Genomic DNA, 14,676 nt, shown 5'->3' with positions numbered 1-14,676 from the left:
CAGCTGCATACAAAATAAACACTGTACATTAAACACTTGACAATACATACATCGGATAGATTACATACATTACATTACACAACACATATATTGCAAGTTATGATGTCATATACGAAGTACAGTTATCCTCACCTCATACGTCCCATTCTTATTATCCACCACCTCCGTCTCCGTGGTTACCGCCCCGTCCACCGACATAATCTCGGCCCGCAGCGCCGCGTTGCCCGTCTTTACCAGCTCACTGTCCTTGTCCTTGGTCGTCACTGTGACGGTGGTGTGCTGGCCAACCAGTGTGTGGCGTAGTCCCTCTCCCGTGGCGACGGAGGTGTGGCCAATGGCTCCCGTGGTGATGAGCACGCCCAGGTTCTGGATAGAACGACGAAGACCCTCCGTCTCCACCTGGCAGTCAAGATGGCCATTCTCATGGGGCTGGGAGGGGGAAAGGGTAGGTTTGTTAAGTTGATCAAATCAAACTTTATTTGCCACATGCGCCGAATACAACAAGTGTAGACTTTGCCGTGAAATGCTTTACTTAAAAGCCCTTAACCAACAGTGCAGTTCAAGAAGAAGATAATATTTACCAAGTAGGCTAAAATAAAAAGTAATAATAAAAAGTAACACAATAACAATAACGAGGCTTTATACAGGGGGCACCGGTACCGTCAGTGTGCGGGGGTACAGGCTAGTTGAGGTAATCTGTACATGTAGGTGGGGGCGAAGTGACTATGCATAGATAACAAACAAACTGCGAGTAGCAGCAGTGTACAAAAGAGAGGGGGGTGGTCAATGTAAATTGTTCTGTGGCGATTTTATGAATTGTTCAGCAGTCTAATGGCTCGGGGGTAAAAGCTGTTGAGGCTGTTGGTCCTAGACTTGGCGCTCCGGTACCGCTTGCTGTGCGGTAGCAGAGAAAACAGTCTATAACTTGGGTGACTGTAGTCTCTGACAATTTTATGGGCTTTCCTCTGACACCGCCTATTATAGGTCCTGGATGTCAGGAAGCTTGGCCCCAGTGATGTACTGGGCCATTCGCACTACCCTCTGTAGCGCCTTACGGTCAGATGTTGAGCAGTTGCCGTACCAGGTGATGCAACTGGTCAGCATGCTCTCGATGGTGCAGCTGTAGAACCTTTTGAGGATCTGGGGACCCATGCCAAATCTTTTCAGTCTCCTGAGGGGGAAAGGTTTTGACGTGCCCTCTTCACGACTGTCTTGGTATGTTTGGACCATGATAGTTTGTTGGTGATGTGGACACCAAGGAACTTGAAACTCTCGACCCGCTCCACTACAGCCCCGTCGATGTTAATGGGGGCCTGTCCGGCCCTCCTTTTCCTGTAGTTCACGATCAGCTCCTTTGTCTTGCTCATATTGAGGGAGGGGCTTTTGTCCTGGCACCACACTGCCAGGTCTCTGATCTCCTCCCTATAGGCCGTCTCATGGTTGTTGGTGATAAGGCCTACCAATGTTGTGTCATCAGCCAACTTATTGATGGTGTTGGAGTCGTGTTTGGCCACGCAGTCGTGGGTGAACAGGGAATACAGGAGGGGACTAAGTACACACCCCTGCGGGGTCCCAGTGTTAAGGATCAGCATGGCAGACATGTAGTTGCCTACTCTTACCACCTGGAAGGGGCCCATCAGCATCCTTATGGCTTTGTCCTGAATGGCAACCTATTCTCTATATACTGTAGTGCACTTTTGACCAGGGCCCATTGGGAATGTAGCCTTTATCATCATTGTATACGTATATATGTGAAACTAACAAACAAACGTCTCCACCAACCTGTTCTGGGTAGGTGTGTCGGGCCAGGGCGCTGACCCTCTCCCCCATTTGTTTCTGGACCAGCAGAACCTCTGTAGCACTGCCATGGCTCAGAGCCTGCTCCGTAAAACTACTGCAGCTCTGGATGTTGTCCTTACCCTGCAGGAGAGAGGAGAGCTGGGCCTGGAGCACCTACAGACAGAGAGAAGAGGAGAGATGTTAAGAGAGGGAGGAGAGGAGGGAGGGATAGTCAGTTAGGGAGGAGAGGAGAGAGAAATAGTTGGAGGGAGGAGAAAGGAATAGTAAGAAACAGGGATAGTAAGAGACAGGGAGGAGACAGGGATAGTAAGAGACAGGGAGGAGACAGGGATAGTAAGAGACAGGGAGGAGACAGTGAGAGTAAGAGACAGGGAGGAGACAGGGATAGTAAGAGCCAGGGATAGTAAGAGTCAGGGAGGAGTCAGGGAGGAGACAGGGATAGTAAGAGACAGGGAGGAGACAGGGAGGAGACAGGGATAGTAAGAGACAGGGAGGAGACAGGGATAGTAAGAGACAGGGAGGAGACAGGGATAGTAAGAGACAGGGAGGAGACAGGGATAGTAAGAGACAGGGAGGAGACAGGGATAGTAAGAGACAGGGAGGAGACAGGGATAGTAAGAGACAGGGAGGAGACAGGGATAGTAAGAGACAGGGATAGTAAGAGTCAGGGATAGTATGAGACAGGGATAGTATGAGACAGGGATAGTATGAGACGGGGAGGAGACAGGGATAGTAAGAGACGGGGAGGAGACAGGGATAGTAAGAGACGGGGAGGAGACAGGGATAGTAAGAGACGGGGAGGAGACAGGGATAGTAAGAGACAGGGATAGTAAGAGACAGGGAGGAGACAGGGATAGTAAGAGACAGGGATAGTATGAGACAGGGATAGTATGAGACAGGGATAGTAAGAGTCAGGGATAGTATGAGACAGGGATAGTATGAGACAGGGATAGTATGAGACAGGGATAGTATGAGACAGGGATAGTATGAGACAGGGAGGAGAGGAGACAGGGATAGTATGAGACAGGGATAGTATGAGACAGGGATAGTATGAGACAGGGATAGTATGAGACCGGGATAGTATGAGACCGGGATAGTAAGAGACCGGGATAGTAAGAGACCGGGATAGTAAGAGACCGGGATAGTAAGAGACAGGGAGGAGACAGGGATAGTAAGAGTCAGGGAGGAGACAGGGATAGTAAGAGTCAGGGAGGAGACAGGGATAGTAAGAGTCAGGGAGGAGACAGGGATAGTAAGAGTCAGGGAGGAGACAGGGATAGTAAGAGTCAGGGAGGAGACAGGGATAGTAAGAGTCAGGGAGGAGACAGGGATAGTAAGAGTCAGGGAGGAGACAGGGATAGTAAGAGTCAGGGAGGAGAGGAGAGAGAGAATGGTAGTTAGGTTGTCAGAAACAGTGTGAAGAGAGGGAGAAAAAGGAGGTAAGACCGAGAGAGATAGTCATCCACAGAAGTAAGAGAGCGGTAGTTCTTCATAGACCATCACTGTGTCCCAAATGACCCCCTATTCCCTATATAGTGCCCTACTTTTGACCTTATGGGCCATGGTCATAAATTGTGCACTGAATAGGATATAGGGTGCCATTTGGGACAGCAGATCTAATCCTGTTGCAAATACCTTCTGCTTGGTGCAGCAGATGTTCTCCAGGTCAGTGATGAGGGTGGTCTTCCTGAGGTGTAGCGCCCTCTCTAGCTCCTCAAAGGTACTGCTGATCTCTGTCACCGCCTCGTTCTTCCTGTCAGTCAGCTGCTTGGAGATCTCCCCTACCAGCTCTATAGCAGCCCTCAGCTGGGGCAGCCTGGGACAGGAAGAGGAAACAGTATACGGTCACTACCTCACACAGTCCAATCAAGTCTAACCAACGAGCATGAACAGAGGAACTGACTAAATGTGTGTGCAATTTCCATCAATCTTCATGAGAAGCTGAAACCAGAGACTGGAAAACTGCACTCCGGTCATTTATCATTACACTTACCAAGACTTATCCCGTGTGTACACGGTCAATGTACTCAGAATAGGGCTTAACCATCCTAATACCATCCCTCATTACAAACAGAGTAGTATAGACCGTCCCTCATTACAGACAGAGCAGTATAGACTGTCCCTCATTACAGACAGAGTAGTATAGACTGTCCCTCATTAGACAGAGTAGTATAGACTGTGCCTCATTAGACAGAGTAGTATAGACTGTCCCTCATTACAGACAGAGTAGTATAGACTGTCCCTCATTACAGACAGAGTAGTATAGACTGTCCCTCATTACAGACAGAGTAGTATAGACTGTCCCTCATTACAGACAGAGTAGTATAGACTGTCCCTCATTACAGACAGAGTAGTATAGACTGTCCCTCATTACAGACAGAGTAGTATAGACTGTCCCTCATTAGACAGAGTAGTATAGACTGTCCCTCATTAGACAGAGTAGTATAGACTGTCCCTCATTAGACAGAGCAGTATAGACTGTCCCTCATTACAGACAGAGTAGTATAGACTGTCCCTCATTACAGACAGAGTAGTATAGACTGTCCCTCATTAGACAGAGTAGTATAGACTGTCCCTCATTAGACAGAGAAGTATAGACTGTCCCTCATTACAGACAGAGTAGTATAGACTGTCCCTCATTACAGACAGAGTAGTATAGACTGTCCCTCATTAGACAGAGTAGTATAGACTGTCCCTCATTAGACAGAGCAGTATAGACTGTCCCTCATTAGACAGAGCAGTATAGACTGTGCCTCATTACAGACAGAGTAGTATAGACTGTCCCTCATTACAGACAGAGTAGTATAGACTGTCCCTCATTAGACAGAGTAGTATAGACTGCCCCTCATTACAGACAGAGCAGTATAGACTGTCCCTCATTACAGACAGAGTAGTATAGACTGTCCCTCATTACAGAGTAGTATAGACTGTCCCTCATTAGACAGAGTAGTATAGACTGTCCCTCATTAGACAGAGCAGTATAGACTGTCCCTCATTAGACAGAGTAGTATAGACTGCCCCTCATTACAGACAGAGTAGTATAGACTGTCCCTCATTAGACAGAGTAGTATAGACTGTCCCTCATTAGACAGAGTAGTATAGACTGTCCCTCATTAGACAGAGTAGTATAGACTGTCCCTCATTAGACAGAGTAGTATAGACTGTCCCTCATTAGACAGAGTAGTATAGACTGTCCCTCATTAGACAGAGCAGTATAGACCATCCAGTACCTGTTGCGTATGGCATCCAGCTGGGTCTTCAGGGCTGCTTTCTGTTGCTCCAAGACATCTCTCAGAGGGACAGTCACATGTTCCCTGTGCTCTCCCTCAGTACACTCCAAACACATGGCAGTCTCACACGACTCGCAGTAGAACTCCATCACCTACAGGGGGCGCAGGGGAGCAACACACAGCACAGCTCAAAACACATGATGACTCACCATAGACCAGGCAGGTTCATACAGTGACAAGGTCAAACATGGATATGTTTTCTCAATGTTTGGGGGCTTGTAAATGTGATTTAGCTAGTCCATGGTACATATCCACAAAGCGACTCAAAGTAGGAGTGATGATCTAAGATCCGATTAGCCTTTTAGATCATAATGAATTACATTATATGGACAGATCCTAGATCAGTACTTTTACTCGTCCCAGATCTAAAATCAGTTGTGTTCACTATCAGTCAGTGACACCAATGTATCATCAATTAGATGCCAGACTGAAGCCTACCTTTCCTGCTTTGTTGGGGCAGGAGAGTTGCAGCAGCAGGGTAGTAGAGGGGTAGATGGGGCAGTAGAGGGGTAATAGAAGCCTACCTTGCCCTCGTGGTTGGGGCAGGAGAGTGGCTGGCAGGCGGCAGCTGCACTGACTGACTCCAGCACACTGCAGGCCTCTGGAGGAGAACACTCTGGGTCCCTCTGCAGCACCTCCATCAGGTTGGTTATGAAGAAGTTGTTCTGCAGCGCGGCCACGCCCTTCTCTGGCAGGATGGACGTCTGACGACACACGGGACACGATAGTGTCAGAGACTGAGGGGGGATGTAGTTCTGTAGGCATCTGGAAAAGACAGGAGAGAACAACAGGGATGGCTTGTTAGAAACCATGTCAAGTTGATGGTTATGGTTCATTACATTTAGACAAATGTCAACCCTTTCAACAATTGGTGCCAATACAAAGGGTCAAGTCAAGGATCTACAACAGTGCAGCCTACTACAGGCAGTGCATGCAATATGTCTGCTCAGTAGGCCAGTAGCCTTTCCTGAAGATGATGTGAACAGAACAGACAGGGCAGAGGACAGTGCAGACGTCAGCGAGCTGTGTCAGGCAATACAGAGAGCGCAGAGCTCGCGCAGGCAATTGAGGGCATTCCTGTCAAGTGAGGGTAGCAGGGGTGGAAAGAGCTGCTAGCTGGCAACATCACTGTGGACTGTGCCACCTCCTCTGTTCTCCCTTCCTCCACGTCTTTCCATCTTCCCCCTGTGAATGGCTGGTGAGATTGGTGAAACAGCAGTACTGTGGCACCCTCAGGAGAATGCACCCTGCTCCTCCTCCACCAGGCCTGGAGAGGCTGCCTGTCAATTTAAGTCACAGGGAAGCCAAGCTGCTTAGGAGATCCCTGGCATACAGTACCAGGACCCTCTCATGACTTAATGCCGTAACACATATCTGACCCTCTCATGACTTAATGCCGTAACACATATCTGACCCTCTCATGACTTAATGCCGTAACACATATCTGACCCTCTCATGACTTTATGCCGTAACACATATCTGACCCTCTCATGACTTAATGCCGTAACACATATCTGACCCTCTCATGACTTTATGCCGTAACACATATCTGACCCTCTCATGACTTTATGCCGTAACACATATCTGACCCTCTCATGACTTTATGCCGTAACACATATCTGACCCTCTCATGACTTTATGCCGTAACACATATCTGACCCTCTCATGACTTTATGCCGTAACACATATCTGACCCTCTCATGACTTTATGCCGTAACACATATCTGACCCTCTCATGACTTTATGCCGTAACACATATTTGACCCTCTCATGACTTTATGCCGTAACACATATCTGACCCTCTCATGACTTTATGCCGTAACACATATCTGACCCTCATGACTTTATGCCGTAACACATATTTGACCCTCTCATGACTTTATGCCGTAACACATATCTGACCCTCATGACTTTATGCCGTAACATATATCTGACCCTCTCATGACTTTATGCCGTAACACATATCTGACCCTCATGACTTTATGCCGTAACACATATTTGACCCTCTCATGACTTTATGCCGTAACACATATCTGACCCTCATGACTTTATGCCGTAACATATATCTGACCCTCTCATGACTTTATGCCGTAACACATATCTGACCCTCATGACTTTATGCCGTAACATATATCTGACCCTCTCATGACTTTATGCCGTAACACATATCTGACCCTCTCATGACTTTATGCCGTAACATATATCTGACCCTCTCATGACTTTATGCCGTAACACATATCTGACCCTCTCATGACTTTATGCCGTAACACATATTTGATGTGTCCTATAAAGAGCGTTGGTGGCAAATCTGATGGCCGAATGGTAAAGAACATCTAGCCCCTCGAGAGCGCCCTTATCCGCAGATCTATAAATTATGTCTGAGTTATCCGTTATCTAGCATGGGTAGGATGGTCATCTGAATCAGGGTTAGTTTGGCAGCTGGGGTGAAACAGGAGCGATTATGATAGAGGAAAACAAGTCTAGATTTAAAACTTTAGCCTGCAGCTTTGATATGTGCCGAGAGAAGGACAGTGCACTGTCTAGCCATACTCCAAAGTACTTGTATGAGGTGACTACCTCAAGCTCTAAACCATCAGAGGTAGTAATCACACCTGTGGGGAGAGGGGCATTCTTCTTACCACATGACCTTTGTTTTGGAGGGGTTCAGAACAAGGTTAAGGGTAGAGAAAGCTTGTTGGACACTAAGAAAGCTTTGTTGTAGAGCATTTAACACAAAATCCGGGGAGGGGCCAGCTGAATATAGGACTGTATCATCTGCCTATTAATGGATGAGAGAGCTTCCTACTGCCTGATCTATGTTGTTGATGTAAATTGAAGCGCGTGGGGCCTAGGATCAAGCCTTGGGGTACTCCCTTGTTGACAGGCAGTGGCTGAGACAGCAGATTTTCTGACTTTATACACTGCACTCTTTGAGAGAGGTAGATAGCAAACCAGGCCAAAGACCCCACAGAGGCAACAATACTCCTTAGCCTGCCCACAAGAATGGAATGGTCTACCGTATCAAAAGGTTTGGCCAAGTCAATAAAAATAGTAGCATAATATTGCTTAGAATCAAGGGCAACATCATTGAGGACCTTTAAGGTTGCAGTGACACATCCATAACCTGAGTGGAAACCAAATTGCATTCCAGAGAGAATACTATAGACATCAAGAAAGACAGTCAGTTGATTATTGACAAATTTGATCAACACTTTTGATAAACAGGGCAAAATAGAAATAGGCCTATAACAGTTAGGATCAGCTTGATCTCCCCTTTAAATAAAGGACGAACCGTGGCTGCTCAACCGTCCCGTGGACGGGACACCGAGCCCGAAGTAGTGTTAACGGACTTGGCTAGTTATTAAATAAAGGTTCAATTTTTAAAAAATGACAACTAGTCAAATGTATTCCACATATCTGACTTCCCCTTTACCTCATGAGCAAACAGTAGCCCAAGCATAACCCTGTTTCGAGTTTATTTGTCACGTCCTCTGCATCCATTCTGCTGTAACGTGCTCCCAGTTTGTTATAACCAATTCATTGATGTGATTATGATATGCTATAGGTCAGGCCTTATTGGTCACATGCATGGGGTGCATACATGCGTCACATAAAGAGAGCGAGGGTTAAGGGAACAGGGGATGTTTTTCCTAAACAAATGCGGGATTTCAGTAACGTAACTTTTCAGTTATAATTGGCTGTAATTATGTTGCAGCTTCAGCAACACTGACAGTGCTATACACACTGTGGTGGTCGCTGCAGCAGGGAGGAGAGAGACACAACGGGTGCTAGTCACACAGTCACTGTCTCTATTTTGTAACACAGTGCACGCAGCCAGTCTGAGCCAAGCCCAGCGCAATCAAATCAACTGCTGGTTGAACTCCCTCTTGTCATTTGTGTGTCTTAATTATTTAATCAAACTGTGTGCTTAAAGCACAAGCTCAGTGAATATAGTTGATTTGGTTAAAACAAATAGGATGTGTGATCGACAAAGATTTTAGGGTTATGATATAGGCCAGGGTTCCCCAACTGGCGGTGATTTTATTTGGTACCCCCAAGTTTTCTGAGCAAAATAAATCAATAAATATATATTATTTTATTTTTTATTGTTAGACATAAGACTGTAAAAACACCAGCAAATGAGCTCCAAGTGATTTTAATTTTGGAAATCTGTTCCAAAGTATTCCCACACATAGAGATACATGTGATCATATACACATGTAAGCACGGTTTGAAATGATTATGTTTTAGTCAAATATTATATCTCTTTGGGCTTCTTCTGGTCAATTTGCAGTTATTTGTAATTATGTTCCGGTCCCCTGACCATCCGCTCAAGAACAAATCGGCCCGCGGCTGATTTTGGTGGATGATCCCTGGTGTAGGGTGTATGGTAGAGACTTACTTCTCACAGAAGGTGTGTAGGCAGGGCAGGACTTTAGGGTTGTGGTAGTGGTTAGGTGTGGGTGTATGGTAGAGACTTACTTCTCACAGAAGGTGTGTAGGCAGGGCAGGACTTTAGGGTTGTGGTAGTGGTTAGGTGTGGGTGTATGGTAGAGACTTACTTCTCACAGAAGGTGTGTAGGCAGGGCAGGACTTTAGGGTTGTGGTAGTGGTTAGGTGTGGGTGTTATGGTAGAGACTTACTGTCTCACAGAAGGTGTGTAGGCAGGGCAGGACTTTAGGGTTGTGGTAGTGGTTAGGTGTGGGTGTATGGTAGAGACTTACTTCTCACAGAAGGTGTGTAGGCAGGGCAGGACTTTAGGGTTGTGGTAGTGGTTAGGTGTGGGTGTATGGTAGAGACTTACTTCTCACAGAAGGTGTGTAGGCAGGGCAGGACTTTAGGGTTGTGGTAGTGGTTAGGTGTGGGTGTATGGTAGAGACTTACTTCTCACAGAAGGTGTGTAGGCAGGGCAGGACTTTAGGGTTGTGGTAGTGGTCCAGACAGATGCTGCAGACCAGGAACTGTTTGTCTATCTGCCGGACCACTGGGCTGGTGCTGCCCGTCTCACGCTTCGCCATGGCGACAGACATTCACAGGAGAGGGAGCACAAGCACCTCTTCACCTGGAGAGAGAGAGTGAGATGAGCGGGTGAGAACACTGACACACAAACTGCGTTAAGAATTCAGACTCTTTTCCAAGGAGTGTATCCTTGCTTAATTTTCTTCATAGATTGTCAAGGCATTGGATTGGTGAAAGCATTGGATAGAGGGACATTACACCATTTTTCTTACACAAGTTAATTCCCTTTACATCCATGACAGAGAGTGAATTAATAGAGAATCAGAATACAACTACAGAGAAAGAGGAGGCCCCAGCTGACCATAGGAAGAGAGAACAGGATCACTACCAGTTCATGGCTTCACAGCAGGAAGAGGGCGTCATGTCATTGTATAGAAGAATGACTTGACGTCCAGAAACAATGGCATCATCATCAGGAGACAAAGTAAAGGGTGTTCTCCTAGTTGATCCAACCCTATCCTATAAACACAGATGATCCCTTATATGGACCAGCTAAACTAGCGGCCTATCTAACAATGAAAATAAATTCATTTAAAAAATGGAAGGAAGTACGGAGGAGGCAAAATCAGGTGGGACTATTCTAGCCAATGAGAGGGTGTACACGTGTGAACAATGGTCACAACGGTTTCCACTAGTTACCACAGCCAAAGTCAAAATTGTCTCTGAAAATTTTTTGGTTTTAATTTAAGGGTAGGATTAGGCATAAGGTTAGCAGTGTGGTTAGGTTTAAAATCCAATTTTAAGAAGATCAATTGTAGAAATAGGTGGGGTTTCTGACTTTGTGGCTATGGTAACTAGTGACGACTAGGCTCAATTCCGATATAACACCTCATCTTTTTTTTGTCAAGGTTGCCAAAATGTCACGCGTCCTACTTATATTCGTACACTCGTAACAACATAATCATTACGAAACTTCTATTCGATCAAATAAGCCACAAGTAGCAAATAGGCCATTCAATATTTTTGACACCATCTCATTGGGGCGGCAGGTAGCCTAGTGGTTAGAGCGATGCACCAGTAACCGGGTTGCTGAATCGAATCCCCAAGCTGGCAAGGTAAGAAATCTGTCTTTCTGCCCCTGAACAAGGCAGTTAACCCACTGTTCCCCGGTAGGTCGTCATTGCAGATAAGAATTTGTTTTTAACTGACTTGCCTAGTTACATAAAGGTTAATTTATTTTTTTAAATAACACATTTATACACTCCTCACTTGAAAAATGAAAAAATGCCACCTGCTGGAGAAGACACATTTTGGGCTCAGTTATCCCTCTTCCAGGCAGTCTCTTTGTCTTCCTCTCCACTAACAGACTCCAGCTCCCCCAGGGGGACTAAGGTAATAACTAAGGTAATATTACTGAACTGCTTCATGACTTAATGACTGGGGAGACAATTAGATCCATGTGATTACGACTGCAGGGCCACAGAGCCACAGGGCTCAGCTCAAAGACAATCTAATTATGCACACCACCAGCAGCAGTCATACATTCATCCCCCAGTGTGAGGAAATGAACCATTTCACTGAAACTCAAGAGGTGTGTGTCACAGAGGTAACTAGAGAACAAGGGTCCAAAATGGTACCCTAATCCCTTATATGGTGCCATTTCGGACACTACCTATTAACTTAATGTTTTGTATTTGTTGCTCTTATTTCTATATTACATTTTTAGAGTACAGTAAAATGACAAATCAGTGGTTTTGGCAGGCCAGTCAGAGCTGGCATTACAATGATTTGTATCAGTGGGTCAACTCCAGATTAACAGTGTAGAGATGCCATGCTGTACATCTGTCATATAGAACCCAGATTAACCCCTACATCATGTAAAACGGGTCCGGAGAAGAAGACTGACATTCTACGTGTTCCCAACCGATTGTGTTTTTTTTTTCTTCCAGTTTATTTGAATTCGTAGGCGATCGAATAAAGCCCCACTTCCTTCCATTCTGCTAGCAAACGTGCAATCTTTGGAGAATAAAATCGATGACCTACGAGGAAGATTAAACTACCAACGGGACATTCAAAACTGTAATATCGTATGCTTTACGGAGTCGTGGCTGAACGACGACACTATCAACATACAGCTGGCTGATTATACTCTGTATCGGCAGGATACAACAGCAGCGTTTTGTAAGACAAGTGGTGGCGGACTATGTATTTTTGTAAATAACAGCTGGTGAACAACATCTAAGGAAGTCTCACGCTTTTGCTCGCCTGAGGTAGAGTATATCATGATAAGCTGTAGACCACACTATCTACCTAGAGAGTTTATCTGTATTTTTCGTAGCTGCCCAGTGACATACCACCACAGACTGGCTGACACTAAGATAGCATTGAATGAGCTGTATTCCGCCATAAGCAAACAAGAAAACGTTCACCCAGAGGTGGTACTCCTAGTAGCCGGGGACTTTTAATGCAGGGAAACCGAAATCCATTTTACCAAATTTCTATTAGCATCAGGGGAAAAAACTTGACCACCTTTACTCCACACACAGAGAAGCATACAAAGCTCTACCTCGCCCTCCATTTGGCATATCTGACCATAATTCTATCCTCCCGATTCCTGCTTACAAGCAACAATTTAAGCAGGAAGCACCAGTGACTAGATCAATAAAAAAGTTGTCAGATGAAGCAGATGCTAAGCTATAGTACTGTTTTGCTAGCACAGACTGGAATATGTTCCGGGATTCCTCCGATGGCACTGAGGAGAACACCACATCAGTCATTGGCTTCATCAATAAGTGCATTGATGACGTCGTCCCCACAGTGACCGTATGTACATACCCCAACCAGAAGCTATGGATTACAGGCAACATCCGCACTGCGCTAAACGCTAGAGCTGCCGTTTCAAGGAGCGGGACACTAACCCGGACGCGAATAATAAGTCTGGCTATGCCCTCCGAAGAACCATCAAACAGGCAAAGCGTTAATACAGGACTAAGATCGAATCGTACTACACCGGCTGTGACGCTCGTCGCATGTGGCAGGGTTTGCAAACCATTACCGACTACAAAGGAAAGCACAGCCGAGAGCTGCCCAGTGACACAAGCCTACCAGACGAGCTAAACAACTTCTATGCTCGCTTCGAGGCAAATAACACTGAAACATGCATGAGAGCACCAGCTGTTCCGGAAGACTGTGATCACGCAGCCGATGTGAATAAGACCTTTAAACAGGTCAACATTCGCAAGGCCGCAGGGCCCAGACGGATTAACAGGACGTGTACTGTGAGCATGCGCTGACCAACTGGCAAGTGTCTTCACTGACATTTTCCACCTCTCCGAGTCTGTAATGCCAACATGTTTTATGCAGACCACCATAGTGCCTGTGCCCAAGAACACTAAGGTAACCTGCCTAAATGACTACCGACCCGTAGCACTCACGTCTGTAGCCATGAAGTGCTTTGAAAGGCTGGTCATGGCTCACATCAACACCATTATCCCAGAAACCCTAGACCCACTTCAATTTGCATTCCACCCCAACAGATCCAGAGATGATGCAATCTCTATTGCATTCCACACTGCCATTTGCCGAGGCAAAACAAACACCTATGTGAGAATGCTATTCATTGACTACAACTCAGCGTTCAACACCCTAGTGCCCTCAAAGCTCATCAATAAGCTAAGGACCCTGGGACTAAACACCTCCCTCTGCATCTGGATTTCCTGACGGGCCACCCACAGGTGGTAAGGGTAGGTAACAACACATCCGCCACACTGATCCTCAACACAGGGGCCCCTCAGGGGTGCGTGCTCAGTCCCCTCCTGTACTCCCCGTTTCCTCATGACTGCACGGCCAGGCACGACTCCAGCACCATCATTAAGTTCGCCGATGACACAACAGTGGTAGTAGGCCTGATCACTGACAACAACGAGACAGCCTATAGGGAGGAGGTCAAAGACCTGGCTGTGTGGTGCCAGGACAACAAAAAATCCCTCAACATAACCAAGACTAAGGAGATGATTGTGGACTACAGGAAAAGGAGGACTGAGCACGCCCCCATTCTCATCGACGGGGCTGTTGTGGAGCAAGTTAAGAGCATCAAGTTCCTTGGTGTCCACATCACCAACAAACTAGAATGGTCCAAGCACAAAGACAGTCGTGAAGAGGCCATGACAAAACCTATTCCCCCTCAAGAGACTGAAAAAATTTGGCATGGGTCCTCAGATCATCAAAAGGTTATACAGCTGCACCATCGAGATCATCCTGACTGGTATGGCAACTGCTAGGCCTCCGACCGCAAGACACTAGAGGGTAGTGCGAACGGCCCAGTACATCACTGGGGCCAAACTTCCTGCCATCCAGGACCTCTAAACCAGGTGGTGTCAGAGGAAGGCCCTAAAAAACTCCCACCCTAGTCATAGACTATTCTCTCTGCTACCACACGGCAAGCAGTACCGGAGCACCAAGTCTAGGTCCAAGAGGCTTCTAAACAGCTTCTACCCCCAAGCCATAAGACTGCTGAACATCTAATCAAATAGCTACCCAGACTATTTGCATTGTCCCCCTCCTTTACACTGCTGCTACTCTCAGTTATTAAAGTGACTATGCATAGATGATAACAACTCTACCTACA

The 14,676-nt window shown here is 46.3% G+C and overlaps 1 protein-coding gene across 7 annotated transcripts in view; it reads right to left on the bottom strand.

The window, feature by feature from the left end:
* The window catches only part of LOC118374914 (tripartite motif-containing protein 3-like), a 42,904-nt gene that overhangs the window by 9,636 nt on the left and 18,592 nt on the right, over window positions 1-14,676 (bottom strand). For 2 of the 7 annotated variants that reach the window (XM_052521790.1, XM_052521793.1), the window contains exons 2-7: window positions 9,975-10,152; window positions 5,615-5,855; window positions 5,031-5,182; window positions 3,436-3,616; window positions 1,783-1,953; window positions 133-429 (exon numbers count right to left, since the gene is read on the bottom strand). In XM_052521790.1, coding sequence (XP_052377750.1) covers window positions 133-429; window positions 1,783-1,953; window positions 3,436-3,616; window positions 5,031-5,182; window positions 5,615-5,855; window positions 9,975-10,120 — 1,188 coding nt within the window. In that variant the 5' untranslated portion in view covers window positions 10,121-10,152. Of the gene's footprint in view, window positions 1-132; window positions 430-1,782; window positions 1,954-3,435; window positions 3,617-5,030; window positions 5,183-5,614; window positions 5,856-9,492; window positions 9,539-9,572; window positions 9,619-9,652; window positions 9,721-9,814; window positions 9,861-9,894; window positions 9,941-9,974; window positions 10,153-14,676 lie in introns of those variants that run through there. The other 5 variants (XM_052521804.1, XM_052521809.1, XM_052521797.1 and 2 more) reach the window with 5 other exon arrangements.

Source organism: Oncorhynchus keta, chromosome 1 (assembly GCF_023373465.1).
Source record: "Oncorhynchus keta strain PuntledgeMale-10-30-2019 chromosome 1, Oket_V2, whole genome shotgun sequence".
Taxonomy (NCBI): Eukaryota; Metazoa; Chordata; class Actinopteri; order Salmoniformes; family Salmonidae; genus Oncorhynchus; species Oncorhynchus keta.
This window is presented reverse-complemented; position numbering and strand designations above follow the sequence as displayed.